An 18,055-nucleotide genomic window follows, 5' to 3' on the forward strand; every position below is an offset into this window, starting at 1 on the left:
GGTACTGTCTTCACATCTAACTTTCAAAGGTCTCACAGAGGTGAACAGACATGTGGTAACAAACAGTGTCAGTGTAACACTAGTCACAAATTTTATCTCTGCTAAGGAAGATTACCCAGGAATTCTAGGTTCAATATCCCTGGTAATTCCTCATTTTTTAGTAGAGTTTCGATCAGACATTGTAGATGTCCACATCAACTGAAAATCTCCAAAGAAAAGTAAACTGATCTGCAGTGTCGTGTTGGATCTCACAAGTCTATTGGGGCTAGAATTTACAGTTACAAGACCCACCGAAATTGAGTGCCCACTCATAATGAAGGGCACTTTTCTTGGGATTGTGAAGCATTTGCCAGTCTGCACTGAATTGCTGACTGTACCTGTTTAAGCCTTGTAAAAAGTGGAGCCATTGGATGCTTTTCCATTTGGTACAGGCAAAGAGTAGGGTTTTTGCCAAGGCCATTATTTGAGACCATCTTCATAACCTCATAAGTTTGTGGACATATATTAATGTTGAGTATGGAGTTGCATCATGCTTCAAAGTTCAATACTTGCAAACAGTAAAAACTCACAAACAGCCACAAGCTAATAATGTTATGACAGTTGAGGATCATTGTTCCTGAGGGTAAAAGTGAAATTATGTGGGAACTAACATAAGTTGCACATGCATGAAGAGTTCTATCTATTTGAAGATAATTTAAATGTTAAATGTCAAGCCATATATAGCATAGGAGCAAGTAGCACAGCTTCAAAGTTGGTAAAGGCTTTACCGGAGAAATGGCTTCTACTATGAACCTGAAAGGACTCTTTGAGAAGTATTTTAATCCAAGAAAGGTCCTGGAGACATATTTCATCCGAGATTCTGACTTTTTTGATGATTCCATTACTCAAGTTTTTTCTAAATTCCTCAAATGCTCCTCATCAGGTATGTTTTATTCATGGTCTTACTTACTTTTTGATTTCTGCTTGCAGCAGATAAACTCACAGTGTGGTACCAGAATAACGTCTAACATAAACAATGAGCTCAAACCATTTGCAGTAGAGGATTGAGTATAAATGTTATGCAACAATAATGGTATTAAGAAACAAAATCTCTAAATTATTGATAAGAATGTCTCTTTTTTAAGAACTTGTGCTGTGGCCACTACAATGGAACAGGGAATACGGTAACTACTTCCACACCAATAAAATGATGCAATATAATTAACATCGGTCAGCTGGGGGATCTGGCCAGGTCACCCATGGACCATATGTTTAAAAAAGAATCCATGAAGTCCCAAGCTACATGAATTTGTGCTCTTCCCCTCTCCTCCGTGTTACATAACTCTTGCCCAATAACTGACAAACGGTATACAGCCTGCATAAGGAGATAAATTATTGAGATCAGGTGTAGTGTGCACAGAAATGTGAGAAGATTGTTTAAAACTGCTTTTTTGTTTGCTGAAGAATTCAAAATGCATTTATATCAACACTAAAGACTATTCTCAAAGGTAAATTACCTTGTGAGTAGTTTATGTTTAATGTAGTGTTACACTTTTAAGTAACTTTGCTTGAGATCTGGAAAAAAGTGAATTAGCTTACTGTTGTCAGGTCTCAGGAGTATGAAAGTTTACACAAAGCAATTTTATTACAAATGGTTGATAGATCTGTACTAATAGTTTTAGATTTGACTCAGGAGACACAGATAACTGATCCCATTCTATATGGAATTGTGATTGATTAAATATTTTCTGAACGCTATTCTGCAACATCTTTAGAAGCTACTTTTTGTACAATTCCTCAGATACTCAATTCTTCTTATTCCACTGAACAGCTGGAAAATTACAAAAGTTTATCTTTATTGCAATGTTCATGGGTCATCCAACAATTTTACAGAGGTAGAGAATTTTTCTCATTTTTTCATTTTGAGAAAATGAGTAAAATGCATCAACTTGTGGAATTATATGTGAAAAGATCTGTCACATGCTCGAAATTCCAGGACAAAGGGTTCAATGTTTATTGTTTAAAAATGTACAGGTTTTTCTCTCTTGAATAATTATATCACAATTCATCACTTTATAAAATGTCAAGCACATATCCAATTATTTTCCAGGACATTTTATGCACATTGAAATACAAATGGGACTTGCTAAATAAAGAAGAGGATCAGTCAGAATTAAACAATGTCTTACAGACCATAGCAAAGGAACCTATTGAATGTGACCTACAAACTGTGCACAGTTTTTGATACTGTTGTTTTCACAACATTATTCGGCATTCATATTAAGTACTCAATCTTTGTATTCTCATTGTTTTATTCAGATATACACATAAGCTATTTCTTTAATGTTCTTGTTACGCAATTCTTTCAGAATTTAATTCTATTAAATAAAAAAAGGTAATTTTGCTATTTTTGACATTCTGAGTATAACGTTCATCAAAATTTTATACGTGCAAATCTCCACTCCCTGAAATTCATTTGAAATACGTCAGTACATCATTGAAAAAAAATTACTACTTCATGTTGTTTTCTTAAGGAGGGAATTTACTTTATTTAATTTAAACTTCAGTTAAACATTTTTTATAATATTTAATATATTTACATTAATTTTAATTCAACTTGTGTTGTGGATTTTTTTAATGTTTTTGTATATTTAAATTGTATTTAAAACAAATATAGAAACGACATTTACGTTCATGTTTAACTTAAAAAGACTTTATTAAGGTAATATATTTTTTTTTAAATTTGCTTACACTTCACCAAAGGGAGCTTTCCAACTTGACTGTCGATTCTATCTATAGTAAAATATAGAGTACATTCATTGGTTATTTAAGTCAAAAGAAAATAGTGAAAACTTATGATGCAATATAATTAACTTAATATATTTATTTTAAATGTGAAACAAAATAATACTGTTTATTTTAGTCAATTGAATAAAAACAAATACATTTTCTGAAGTTTAAATACAAAAACGATTTCCAACCTGAAATGAAAATATATGTATTTTCTAAATATGCATTAATAATTATTAAAGTGGTATAGAGAATTAACTAAAAGTAGTTAAAAAACATATTTTAATAAAAGTAAATTTTACATTAATGTATTAATGCAAAAATGCTGTGGGCTGGGTGCTTGTGCAGAGTACTGCATGTTTTGTGGTGACTGGGGTGGCAGCTTATCACGGACGACCTGGGCTGAGACCAGTACTGAGAGGTGAGAGTTCCTGGGAGGGGTTGAGCTCTCTTCGCAAAAACCCCTCCACTGAAAACGGTGCTTCTATGTATGTCTGACTGCTGAGAGTTTCTGGAAAAAGCTTGGCTATAATTGAATCACATTATTTAAAGACCAGAGGCCTTCAACTGGGCCGCTACCGAGTGCTGCGGCAGTAGGTGGCAAAAAAGGAAAAGAGAGCTTCTGTCTTCACTTGACCAACAGCTCAACCTAGTGTGAGGGTGGAGGTTGTGACCTGGAAGAACAGGGGAGGAGGGGAGTGAACTTTGTATTGCTTTTCATCACTTCATTAATACTACCTGCTATCATACCTCTCGCACAGACTTTGTGATGCTTTTCATCCCTTCAATATTACTACCAACTATCATACCATACTTCTCACACAGACCCTCAAGAGACCTAGGGAGCGGGGACTGTCATCTGAGGACCATAGTGACCTCAGGGGGGCTATTCCCTGCCCTAATTGATCCCAAAAGTAAGCCAGTAATGTTGGAAGAGCACTTCTCACCCACAATGCTGGAACCTGAACCCTTCATTTGTCTTCAAACACCAAAGAAGGCCCAGTTTTTTTATATATGATTGGGGTTCTTCAATCTCCAGTGATTGTCTGCTGATTCCTGCAGCTACCTGCTTGCTTTTGTTGTACTGGGTCTGATTCTGGTATGGGACTGGTCTCCCCCCTCAAGTGTTTTTTTGCCCTGCTGTAGTAGAAATTGTGAAGTCTGTCTGAGTCCCCTGACCCTTTGCTTACTATGGGGAGGAGAAAGGCCTTGGAGGGAGGGCTGAGTTCACCAAAGCGGAACAAATAAAAAAAACACAGAAACCTGCTTGAGACAACTGTGATATCAACAGAACAGATAACCTTTTATCAGAATGTGAGCAGTTTCTTGTTCCTTCCCCCTCTGCATCATGTTCAGGTGCTCACCCAGGAGGTCCTAGACCTAATGCTGTCCCTAGCAATGTCCCCCACAACCACAGGAGAGTTCCTGGGATGTTTACCAGGTTGGATAGAGCAAGCAAACCAGGAAACCGAGGTAATTCAGGCCAGGAGCCCATTGATAACCATAGTGTAGAGCCACCGTTACCATACTCTTCTGTTTTCCCTAGTCTAGCTCCACTTGATGACATACCTGCCAGTTGTAATTGCTGTGCTCTCATGAGTGATCCACCTGTAGAGCAACTATCCAGTCATACTACACAATCCCTTTTGTTCCCCGATAAAATAAAAATAAAGCAAACAAATTGACCCATGCTGGTGACCCTAATTCACTTGTATCACCTGTATGACTCTTGAGGCCCCTGGGTTACTCATTGAAAAACATCTGGATTGGTTCTTGGAGGTCTCACTGGAGAGGTTTTGAGCTACCCTGGCTCCCGGGATCACCCTCTGCTGGCCCATTTCTATCATCTAGAAGGGAAACTGTTGGTTCTGAAAAACCTTCCTACGACCACTGGAAGAGAGGACCCACCATCTAGCCAAGTGCTCTTCCCTACCAGGCCACTCCCAGTCTGTAACACGTGATTCAAGTTCTGTTGTCCAAACTCAACCACACGTGCTTCTCCAGTTGAAGATTTCTAGTGACCAGAAAACAACGGGTATTTGGGAGGGTGAGGGTGGAGCGAGTAAAAGCAGGAAAAAGTTTCCATCCCCCTGACATGACAGCACCCCCCCTAGTTTATTCACAACTTCCTTCTGAGTGCACCCCTGGGTGAAATTCCTGTGTTGTTGAGTAATAAGTTAGCACATTGGCTACAAACCAATACGAGGTGGCCCTGTGACTTGACTCAAGAGATCCTCTCTGTCAGACGTTCACTATGGTTGGGCATCCACCCTAAAACTTATCATGGGAATTGTGTGTTAGTGAATTTTAAGTCCCCTTTAACTGATGAATCTTTATTTAGCCAGCTTGATCTGCTGGCACCCTGAGCAAGTCATATTAAAACACTACTGCTGGAGTACTTTTATAGGCCCTGCCATCATTTGTTCTCCATGACCGATGAGGCGAGATCATACATTAGGTATGACTATTTCAGCTCTACATGTGCCAATTCCTATAATAAAAATCCCCCTCTAACTGTTTCCCTTCTAGATGCTCAGGACTGACGACTACAGTTGCAGGTAACTGGGGAATCCTTCCCTCTAGTGGCCATACATTTCAATTGGAACTCTGATGTCACACCCATCAGCTCTGAAACTAGTTAGCCGGCTCTATGACCGCTGATCACCAGTGCCCTTTAAATTGCACCATCATTGCTCAGAAACCTGTTTTGTTTGGAACCTTGTCACCTGTGGTCTATTTGCAGAGGTTCCAGCTTTTTCATATGGTTCTTCCCCTAGAAGGACAACTTTGGTTACCACAATTCCACTGCAACACCTCTCTCTGTTTTGCCATCTAATTCAAGGGGACCAGCAAAGGATTTGGAACATGTTTTCATAGAACTTAGCTGGACTTCAATCTAAGGTGATAGATCCAGACTGGGGGATTTTCATTGACAAGTATGATATTTGAATGTCAGGTCCGGGTTTACTACCTTTTTCTGTCCAGCATCTTTAGGTGGAAGTGGTCAACCTGCTGGAGGATTGATTCTGTGGTTAAAACATTCTTTAGATCTCCACATCACAAGACAAAATATAATTTCCACAGATGTTATGGGGCAATTCCTCGCTGGGGGTCAACCAACTGGTATGTTGTTAACATTTAAAACAGGCACAGTTGGGTAAACAGAATATCCAATACTCTGGGCGTCTTGTAAAAAGCCTTAAATTCCCTCCCACAGAATAATAGGGTAACAATTGTCGGAGACTTCAATGTTACCTTTGTTTCCTTGAGCCCTAATTGTCGGAGACTTCAATGTTACCTTTGTTCCCTTGAGCCCTGAGCCCTCTAAATTTACTGAAGCTGAAACTGCAGTTTGGGGGGTCCCTCATCTAGACCTAGGCCAGCCTACAAGATGCTCTCTCATTGCTGACCAAGTGATGAGCCTAACCCTTCATTTTGGTGTTAGAGCTTGTAACGGTTGGTCCCGTTCAGAATTTAGTGGTCCCTCACCTTCAAGTGTGTATTGTAAAAGAGCTGTATTGATCACATATTCCTGTCTCTTCCGCTATGGCCATCGCTCCTAGGCCTGGTAGTTGTTGAGCGCTATGAAAGTTACTATAATGCTCTCTACTTACCTCTAAGTGAGGGAAAAATCAAGTGTTTATCAATGTGCTGCCTTAGACTCTGGGATTGCTCTGTCAATTTGAAACAACAAGAGGCCTCTAAAATGGGGTGCTGTTTGTAAGGGCCAAAAAATGGTGACCCAGATATACCAACGTGTGACTGATATGATGGATGCACTGAACACTGTGGAACCATCTAGTATAGTCATAATTTTATTGCTAAACCGCATGAAAGTTATTTTAGCTTCATTTAAGTCATGATTAGCAAAGATGTCTGCAAAACCTAAACGTTTAATCCCGCTGTACCTGGTTCAATTCCAGTTGTAACAATCTAGTGGTAACGTAATACAAAGTATGAAAAACTGAAATAGGCAAGAACTTATTTATGCTAGGAAAGAATATAAAGAAATTCTCAACAAGGCCAAAATTAATGTGGAACAAGAGATTTGGGAGGACCTAGTAGCTGCAGTAAAGGCAGGGGATATGACAGATTTCTGTGGATTTGTGGCTCATGACAGGCAGAATGCCACTGCCAGTCTAGAATATAATTTACAGCCTCAGACCTGGGTGGACCATTTCCAAAAAATGTACATAGCCAAACCCAACCTGGAGTATGCCTATTCCAAAAATGCTACAGGCCAGCTCCTAGATGAAGGCCTCCCCTTATCCTTCCATCTAAGGATGTAATGGCAGCAATAATGTCACTCCCAGCAGGCCTCGATTCCCTCCCCGGGGTCCTCTTCCGTTCAGAACCTCTGATCTGGGCCACAGAGTTCCAGGCACCGTTGCATGCTATACTTGAAGGCAGTCTGACCCCAGTCCCTGGCTTACTGCAGAGAATGTCCCTATTTACAAAAAAGGGCTTGAAGATTGCCTGGGGAACTATAGGCCTATTAGCCCTATTGAAATCCTCAGAGAAACTATTCTGCCACCTTATATTTGACCAACTGCTTAATTGGCAAACAGCAACTCTGTTTTATCAGAGCTCCAGGTGAATTTCAGAAAAAGGATCAGCACGGTGGATCAAATACTCTGTTTCAGTGCCCTATATTGGAAAACAGGCCCTCATTATGTGGTCTTTGTTGACCTGAAGACAGCTTTCAATTCTGTGCCTAGGAGCAAGCTGCAGGAAGTTCTGGAAAAGATGGGTGTCGCCCAATACATTTTTTCTGTCTTTATCAGGTTGCATGGACTCCATACTGCCAGAGTCAGGTATGGCAACTGCGGTGTATTCACAGGCTATTTAAAGATTAAAACTGGTGTTTGGCAGGGCCCCGACATTGTTCACACTTTATATGAATGACTTTGTGCACGCGTTTGATTTCCCGGAAAAGACACAAACTTGGCCCTTATAAAACTGCAAGGCTACTTTTCGCAGAAGACACGCTCTTAATTTCCAAAATCCCACGTGGTCTGCAGGCACAACTTTACTACTTTTTAATCTTCTGTTGTGAGCATGGTCTGGAACTAAACATCAACAAAATAAAATGTATGGCTTTTAATCCATATAAACCGGGTGCAGAGCTCTGAGTTGGTCCTCTCATATCAAGAGATATTCACTAAAACTTTAACAAGAAGCTGATTCAGTAGTCAAACTGTGCAAATGGGCCTATGCATTCTCTAGAACGAGCTGTGGAGCTCTACAACATCAAAGCAAAAAGCTTAGCCATGAACGCGGTAAAATTATGGGGACACGTCAATGGAATGTTCTCAGTAAAACCAAAGAAAGGTTCATGAGGAGCATTCTCAACCTTCCTCAGAGACCCTCCCACCTCCCCCAACTGCTGGACCTGGGAATTATTGCTATAACTAAACTTATGCAGTGTCACCCTATCTTATACTGGCATTTGCTGTGGTCAATGGACCAACTAGAATCCCATAGAACTGTGATGATGCCCGAGATGCAGCTCCCTCTCCTTTGAAATCAACCCTTTACACACTATTGCAATTCTCATTTATTTTTTTCTTCCCTAATCTTATTGTCGGACAAGGTTTTATGAGATGTATTTATTTTCATTTGTAACCATTTTAAATAGTTTATTTATTATAGCACTATTTCCTATGAGATTTTATTTGCAGTACCTATGCCATTATTTTCTGTGGGAGGGTATTGTTGTATCAGTGGTTGGTCCAGTGGTCTTAATTCAGCTAAAAGTTGAAGTAATTAGTTATGGGTACCTCTGCGGCTATATAGAAAAGGGCTCACCCTTTTGAGGGTAGGTACATGCCCCTCTGTAACCCTCCTTAAATCACTACTCATTCCGCCCTACAATGTAGCGAAAGCACATGTAAGAATCTCCCAAAAGCAGATACAGGACAGTAGAGCTGGAGATTTACGCTTATACATTTTTAAATAGCTTTTTTGTACTTTAGTATTCCTATTGCAGTACTTCTACCTGTACCGTTAAATGCCGGTTGTCAATATGCCCACTATTTTTGCATTTCATAACTCTGCCAATTCCTCAAAAGGCTTGTTTGTCCTGAATTACTTTTGGGCATGTAAAGTATCTTGTACAGTAGTTAAAGTAAAGCCTAGTATTAATTTACAGTAATCTGACTAGATATCAATATCGATATAATTAATGAAATCCACTACAAAAACAAAAACGCATAATAAGTACAAGAATCATACAATACATTTTAAAATACTGCACCCTCAAATTGTAATTAAAAAATGAATAGAATAATTTGTCATGTAACAATTCAATCAAATTTATAAAATTCATTATATCAATCCTCCCCAACAGTACTCATCGTTCTTTTGAGGAGGAACTTCAAAACAGTTACGTTACCTAATCAGCTTATCAGTTGAGGATATTCTACCCAAAAAGATAGCTTTAGAAGTCGATGTTACACAGGGTGCTAATGTGGGGGGGGGCGGATAACCAATATGGAATAGGAATTTTCCCTTAAGCTATCGACAAAATTGGTGAGCAGAGTGTTGTAGGCCCCTTCTAAGTACCTGATCATAATCAGCTGTTTGGATTGCTTTCCAACCGACCCCTTCGGAAAGCCTCCAGTAATCCCTTTCCGCCCGAGGGATTACAATGGCAGATTCTCACAGCCTTTCTGTGCCAGCCTTTCTGACACAGAAAGGCTGTGGGAATCTGATTTTGGGGGTCCCCAGCAGGGCCTCCATGAGTTCAAGGTCGCCGGATGGTGGCCAAGGGAGCACCTATAGGCTGTGTGAGGAGGAGAAACTGTGCAAGATTTCTGCTTCTGATCAATACTGGGGGCAAGGACTGCTAGTCTCCCTGCTAGTGAATGGGACATCACCCAAGCAAACCAAGAAGACCCTCTTTGGAGCTCGAATCACCATTACCAGTCTGCTTGTCAAGATAAGCGTGTCCACTGAGGGAGAGCAATGTATTGGATGGGGTAAAATCATGTGGGGAGCCCAAGCGAGTGGACTCCCAGTGCAAGGTGTGTGGAGTCTGCAGTTGCGTTAGTTGGCCATTGCCCAGGTGCAGATTCTAGCTGCAACTACTGTATCCCAGAGGTCTTCACAATGATTGCCATGAGGCGAGTGCCTTGTACAGTGAGTGAAGTCTCCACAATGCCCTGATGACCCTATAGGCCAGGAGGAACAGATGTGAAAATATTGCTAGAGTAAGTTGCCTAAACCTGTGTGGAGTCTAGCAGTAACCCAGTATGCCAGGAGGAACTGCTGTGGTATGGACTACCATGTGGTGAAGGACAGTGCCTTGGCAAGTAGTGATAACAGCAACTCAGTTTGCCAGAAGGGGCTGCTGCTATCAGGGATTGCTGAGGATCGGGCCGTCGTCTGACAATTGTGAATTGCTCAACCCCTGAGTCACCACCAATTATTAGGATTGTGCCAGAGTTCCCTGTGAGATGAGGACGACTCTGGGATTAATGAAATCCAGTTGAAGGCAGTAGTGAAGTAGTAATTTATTTGTTAATTAATTAAAATCATTACAATCATGTGCACACACACAAAAATAAAATAAAAACACCTTTGAAAAGAACCACTACTTGTAAATTAATAATTAACAATTTTTTCAACCTAACGTTAAAACCTTTACATAAAACAGTAATTAAAAAGCTTTATAATCAGTAGAGTGCATTATACTTCCAATAATTACCATTTAAAATGCAACAAAATAAAACAACATATATTAGCAGCAGTTATTGTAATTTGCAATTATTTCACTATTTATCATTTCATGTTTAAAAGCATTATGCTTACAATAATACCTTTTACTAACGGCAAAAAATATTTTAGCAACATCTTCTAAAGTAACATATATTAGCAGCAGATATTACAATTGAGATCCTTTTACTATTATCCATTTATAAACTACTATAAAGTGCATTGTGCTTACTAAGGAGCTTTATGTTAGCAGCAAATATTATTTTAACTACATCTAATTAGAGTAACATGTTTTAACGTCAGATATTTTAGCAGTAACACAGTTGATATAATATGACCTGTGAGCGACAAAAACTTCTAATGGTAACACGTTTCATAATTTCAATAAGTAGACATTAAGAGATCATACCAACTAAAAAAAAAAATAATGTTATCTCTAATAATTGTCTACAAACTCCTAAATTATATTAAGTTGCTGGTACTCTATAGTCGTGTAATATTATTCTTCAAGCAGCTATTTTTTGTAATTTCTTTTCCACAATAGTGATGAACTTAATAAAGAGATGAACAAATTTAATATCATCACCACTTAAACAGGAAATCCAGTTCAGCCCCCCATTGGGGAGCATCAAACCGTTCAGGAGGAGCACTGGATCACCTATGGTTACTAATGGATCTAGCTGCATAAGCTCTGGACACAGAGCATGCATGCAGCTGACACCTTTACCAGGACCAGAGCAGTGTGAGTATCCATGGTCAGGGCAATATCTGAGATCCTGCAAGCTTCCTCGCTGCTAGAACAGGTAAGCCTGGTTAGGGGCCTATCATTGGACTTGCTGCTAAGGATGCTGAGGTACCCAGACAAGTTTGACTACTTTATTTAGAGTCAGAGTGGACTCTTGAGTTAATGCCTTCAATTAAGCAATCCCTGGATGTGGCTCCAGTGAATAGGGAATAACACCTACCACATTATGAAGAGTGGGTTGGGCAGGGATTTTTCATCGAAACACTAGACCCCCAACATTTTTCCTGCAGGTTACAATTCTATTTGAATGTGTAGAGTTACAGATAAATAGGTTTTTGACTGGACATCAATTTGTTGACACTGCTGCATGCTCTTTTAGTTGTGACTTGTGTTCACTAACCTGTATTCAGACTTGACATGCAAGGTAGCTTTGGACTGCTGAGCTACAGCTACCATTGAGAGTCAAGTGCAGAAGGAGGACTTGGCCACGTTGCTCAAGTCCTATGCCTCAACCCCCTATATTGTATCTATTAACCCCTGCATGCCCTGTGGCCCTCTGAAAGAGGTTCTGCCACCTACTTTGGCATGTCTATATACTCCAACGTTGTTGCAGATAGCAGTCTAGCCGATCAATGTATCATTTTAGGTGCATAAGAAGGAGAGAATCAAAAGCACTCATGATCACACAGGTCAGGAAACAACATGCAGTGCAGGTTTTGGTCAATCACAATAACTCACTCCTTCTCTTGAAAGTGCCAACACAAGGTATCATGGGGTAAACAACATGTGAGCAAGGAAAAGTGGAGTGAGAAAGGCAGAGAAAAAACATGCCTCTTCTGCTTTTAATTCACAAACATGTTGCTGGCATGCACCCATAATTTTGTCATGCCCTGTACACTAAATAACATGGCACCAGAATATTATTGTGTAAATGTAATCTTACATAAATAAAATGTCCACAATATCCTATTCTAAGAACTTGCTTCATTAGGGGTAATAAAAGAAAATTATACCTAACGGAGAAATATATTTGTAAACAGCTGTATTGGATGTGATGTATTCAGTGTGAGATTGCTAAAGTAGAAAAGACAGCAGATTATTTAGCAATTAAGTTTAATGAAAGATTAGCCTGCATTTATAAAATCATCTTGGAATTCTCTATCTGATCATATACTGCTCATGAGGCTGGTTCTGCTCTCTCTGTAAAGCATGGTGAGCAGTGCAAGCTGTCTATATTTATTGGTACTACCAACATAATCAAAACAAGGATGACATAGGCGTGTTAAATGTGATCAGGAAATCTCCACCTTTACTAGCACACACTAATGGTGAAAGGCATTGTAATTTTCTTTGCATTCACACATTTTTTGTCATGCGTCGAGATAAACACCTGAGATCTAAAATCACTAAAAAAGAGAAGCAGTGCAGATAGAATTTAGTCAACATACAAGGAACTTGGTGAGTCTTGAATAGTGCACTAAAAGGCCATGTTCAAAATGCTGTAATACTAGGTAAATGTTTGCGGTTGATACTAGACTCAAATGCAGTTTTCAGGTGCACAACTGAATTGGAGAAGTCTAGACAAACACCACATGTAGATAAACTTGACTCAATTTGATGGAGAGCTGTTAATCTCCATTTTCAATAATGGTAAAATATCAATTAATTAAACAAACGAGAGACTTGCACATTTCAAAAATAAATTCAAATTATCCCTTGAATGAGTTTCCCTACTCCCTCCCTTTACTAAACTCATCCCTGCCTAGGTCACATTACTTTCCTTGTGACTCTTTCGTAGTTCCTCTCCTCATCCTCCTCCTCCTCCTCATCCCCTTCTCCTCAGCTTCCCGATACAACTCTAAGGGCATCTAGACAGTTAAAATGTTTGTCCCACGTCTACTACATACCTGCTGGTTAGTAAGTTCAACCAGAACAGGACACACATTCCTCTTCTGCCCCCCCCCCCCTCAGTTGATAGCTTTCTCCACCTAATTTCTTTCCTTCCTTGGCACATTACCCTACAGAGCAAATACATGAAAAGAGTCCATCATCAAGCTTTAACTGAAAAATATGTCCTAATATTTCTGAAGTGGAACCACTTTTAGAGTCCCATGGCCCTATTCACAGGTCTCTGGATTTGAAAACTTACTAAACTGTCACCCATTTCCCCCTATGACACGAGGACACCTTTGATCAGCCATACTCAGAATACTCTTATCGACAATCTGCACGGTTTTCTCTCTGAAATGCCGTATTTATCTCACCCATTTTATTATTGAAAATTATCCTGTCCACCCTTGAATCGATGTTCAACCCTCTCCTTTTCTCTCATTGATCCACTAGTACCTCTAATGGTCATCTCAAAACATCTCTCCAATCCCATAAGTCTCCCTGTCTCAGAATAGTCCAACAAATTATCTTAAAGAGTGACATTCAATGCTTTGACTATCTCATCCAGTTCTCTCACCTCCCAATCTCCTATTCATTCTGAAACCTCCAAGTCTTACTGTATGCTGTTCACAACTAATTCTCTTGAGGATAGCAGCAATACTCCTTCTGATATCATTCCATCTTCCCAAATTACCGGTCTACATAGTACTCTTCTTAATTTCTTACATGACAGCCATCTACCTTCATACATCAATCCTACCTCCCAAAGTACAGCTGGTGCTCATACTTATAATCTAGGTATCAAGAGAGCTATATGGTTTGCTTTTCTGTCCAAGAGAACTCAAACTAACACCTAAACTACCTTGGAAATTGTGAATAATTCCCCACTGCAGATCGGAAGCAGACACTGCATTGAATTTGTGGATTTGATCCAGTCCCACAACTAGATGCATTTCTTGATGGAAACTTGGCTCTCCGACTCTTCCCATCCTGTACTATTCTCCATAAATGGGACAATAACAAGTTAGATGGGTTGCATTTATTCACTGTTGTTCTTTGCCGGGTAAAAACCTTAGGGTATCTCAAACGTCTCTCTGTTGAAATGAAGATCTTCAACCCAGAGCCTTGAATATTAACATAATCTATCACCCTCCTGATTATAATCTGCTGTTCGTTGAACATCTCATGGATCAAATACAACTCCATTAGCTTCTTTCTGTGTGACTTCAATTTAAACAGAGGAGATAATTCTGATTCCGCTGTGTTACAACTAACCTTCTTTCTGATCAACAATGACCTCATACAATTCTGTTCCAAACCTAACTCATGAGAAAAGGGTTTTTCCTCGACTGCTTCATTAGCAGAAAACATCTTATGGAGTGCGACCTATGATATAATGCACTGGTCTGACCAATTTCCTGTTTCTTACTCCCTGGGTCATGCACATCAACCCTTACTAAGATTAAATAACAAATCAATCAAATGTACCCTGGTTGATTCACACGCAGAGGTTTTCACAGGTCTGGCATTGAATACACGCTAAAAGGTTATGTCTTACATGCACCCTGTTGTGTGGTACAAAACAACAAAAGTGACACAACCATGTAAAGAATACGGCCCTAAGTGACTTGACATTGGCACAAGCACAGTGATGGGCAGATGCAAGAGACATCTTGATTTCTAGTCCTCTGCACTTGAAAGGGAATTTCTATAGCCTAGATGTATATCTTACCAAGGCAAAAACACACTGCAGAAAATCTATAGTCTACAAGAGGTGCAAGTACCTTTGACAAAAGAATCAAAACCCACTCACCCCCACTGAATAACACCTCTAAAACAAATCAAAGAAAGGGATCAAATTCCAACTTCCTTTACCACCCAGTCACAGAAGCTGAGTCCCAAATTAGACACTGCAGACTCCAAATTAGATCTGGGGTGGTTATGAGGATCAAAAGAGAGACTGAGAGGGTATATGACAGACTCATACGATGCAAGATGACCACAATATTTAACATAAAAATGATAATGATGAGCGTACTGAACATATTTATTCATTCTAGTTTGCTGATGAAAAAGAGACATTTACAGGTTATAGATTCTTATTTCACTCACGTATGAATGTTTTTATAAACAGGTGATGTTAAAGGAGACTCCCTAATTGGACTTTGCCTTGGGCCCTATCCCTATTACACTCTCCCACTCTGCGACTATTTCAACGAGATCACCGTTGCCTGCGCTGATGACAATTCCCTCCAAGAGATGCAGAAATGGTTGAAGAATGAACCTGATGTCATGGATTATAGTCACGCAATCGAGATGATTTGTGAGCTTCAGGGCACAGGGTATGTATTGTGCTATGTATTAAAACTGTCCTACTTTGTTTTCCTATCCATCTTCTCTATGCATTACTCCTATATAGACTGTGAGTACTCATAGAGAGGAGCAAATACACCAAGGGGGGAGTTTATGAAATTAAGGTTTAGATACCCCGATTAGAAGTGTAAAAGAAGGAATAATCTTCTGTGCTTCATTCTTGGGCTTCCATGATCACTGACTCAGTTACCCAGAATCACAGATAAACCAAAGGCAAAAGTGTTGACTTAGTTCCTCACTCTGACATGTACCTGTTTATGCACTTCAAGTCCTCAGACTGTTTAATGAATGTTGAACACAAGTAGGAAAGTGAGAGGATGTTGTAGATTGTTGTCGTCCTCATTACTTTATAAAGAACATGCAACAAATACACCTCCGCTAGTGGTTACCAAATCTTTAGTGGATTACCATCTCATGACTCTCATCCCATTGGTTGATGGCATGCTTCATCACTGGGTAGACATCTAGAACTTGGAAGCATCTAAACATTATTCTGTCTTACAACCTACCTGTCCATCATTTTGGAATATGAGGGTCCCGTTGAGTGCAGGTTTTTTTTTTTTATCATTGGCATTTTCAAATGTGTTTTAAATGCATGACATGGAAATCACACCAATAAAATCTTTTAGGGCCACTCCACAAACAATCTTAGTTTAGAGTTAAAAGTGTTAAATATAAAACCTGGCAGTCTAAAATCTCCCAATCCTATCTCTCCTCTAACATACCAATGGTCAGACTGGCTGATGGAGAGACCATCGCACATAAGCACATCTGGTGCAACAAAGCTCTATTTGCCAGTGTTAAGGCCACTCAGATCTCACCTTATGGTTTCTATAAATGCACAATATGGATTTGTGACTTTATGGCCCTTTTAAAGCTACCACACAGAAAAAAAGATCCAACGTAGAGCCAATACAGGGAAGAAAGAACTGGCTACAAGTCTCATAGAGCCAGTTTGTGTTAAATTCTAGACATTAGCATAAGCCATTTATGCAAATGTCATATACAAGAAGGGCTCCAAGGGAACTATTTCTCCTTTCAAGTACATTTACATTAGAGGGTAAGCACATACACCTTCATTGGGTTGGCTTGGTTGCGCTATGACGCAGAGTTTTGTTCAAGGAAGGAGGAGGATAACTCTTTAACTAGAACCAAGTTAGATATTGACTTTTGGCTGTAGTGGATGGCTTTAAAGGTAACACTTCCTATGAAACATAATGCCTGCGCTTCATCTATTCACACATTTATCTTCCACTTTCAGGGGAACAGCCTCAAGGATGGGTAGATTTATTGGCAAAACTAACACACTCAAACTGGAGGACTGCACTTCAGACAGAACAGTTTTAAAATTACTGAAAAATGTTTATAAATGCTGGTGTAGGATTTCACATGAAGGTCTGCAAAACTCCAGGTGGGATGGAAATTCTTCATCAATGTTTAAACATGGTGACATAGTGTTGTCAAACAAAACTGTCTGGAGAAACTTGATAATTTTGCTACACAATTTTATTCCCCAAAAAGGCACAGGGGGAGTTTAGACTCATACGTAAATTATCTCAAGTATATCAACAAATGATATTTTTAATTGGCTGGGGCTGTGTTATCCCTCAATACGATTGCAACTTTTTACAATGCATTCTTTCATCTGTCTCTAAGCTTCCCCCTTGTTGTTACTAGAGAATAAAAGTAATTCTGTTTTGGTTCTGATGAGCTTGAGATAGGAGTTAGACATCCAGGTATGGATAAAGAACACAGGGAGATCATGGATGCTTGATGTGGAAAAGAACACCAAGTAGAATTATGTGCTGTTGCATGCATCTGGAAGTAAGCTTCTAAGTGCTTCCAGTTAGAAGTTGAAGAAAACTGCTATGGTTGAATGTCAGAATATTGTTGTCAAAATATTGTCTGGCAGAACTACAATGAAAGGTTACAGATTAATCTGATTTAGTTCCAAATTAATTTTAAAAGTTTCAGAAGGCACTGTAATGTTGACAGTGTTGAAAAAATAGTAGGTGAATTACTCCCAACTGTGTTTTTTTTAAACATCTTAATATAATGATCTTACTCTTTAATCCATCAATAGTTCTGCAAATCAGATAGAGTCCTGATAGTGAGTGTAGAAAATAACAAGATGTGAGAAAGGGTAACAAGATGTGAGTGTCATTGTAGGTGGGAGGGCAATGCAAGCAGCTTCTCTTCATAAAACAGATTAATATGTTTATTGCACACCCCCACATTACTTCTCATTTACATTAAATATTTGCTTTATAAAACTCATTGCAAAACAACACATTTTGTAAACATAAAAAAGACAGTTTTTGTCTATTTTGGGGGCTATGCAGCGGAATAAAAACAGATATCAAAAGGTTTGAAAACCACAGAGAAAACACTCTTGAAATCGACAAAATATAAGCACTGAAAACTGGTAACCTAACAAACTTTGGAAAAATGAAGTTTTTAGCAGGAGATATTTTGGCAACAATTTTCTGGTACCAATACATGGGGATAATATAGATGCCTGGAGTTCTCTAAAGGTGTGATGCCCAATTGGGGTGGTTTAAG

The 18,055-nt window shown here is 39.3% G+C and overlaps 1 protein-coding gene across 1 annotated transcript in view; it reads left to right on the forward strand.

Annotated features, from left to right (window-relative positions):
* Positions 1-762: 762 nt before the first annotated feature.
* Positions 763-18,055, forward strand: part of LOC146829769 (nicotinamide N-methyltransferase-like) — a 42,866-nt gene continuing 25,573 nt past the window's right edge. Inside the window, exons 1-2 of the mRNA XM_085608488.1 lie at positions 763-922; positions 15,255-15,462. Coding sequence (XP_085464614.1) covers positions 775-922; positions 15,255-15,462 — 356 coding nt within the window. The 5' untranslated portion in view covers positions 763-774. The remainder of the gene's footprint in view (positions 923-15,254; positions 15,463-18,055) is intronic.

This window comes from Triturus cristatus, chromosome 5_2 (genome assembly GCF_964204655.1).
Source record: "Triturus cristatus chromosome 5_2, aTriCri1.1, whole genome shotgun sequence".
In the NCBI taxonomy this organism is placed as follows: Eukaryota; Metazoa; Chordata; class Amphibia; order Caudata; family Salamandridae; genus Triturus; species Triturus cristatus.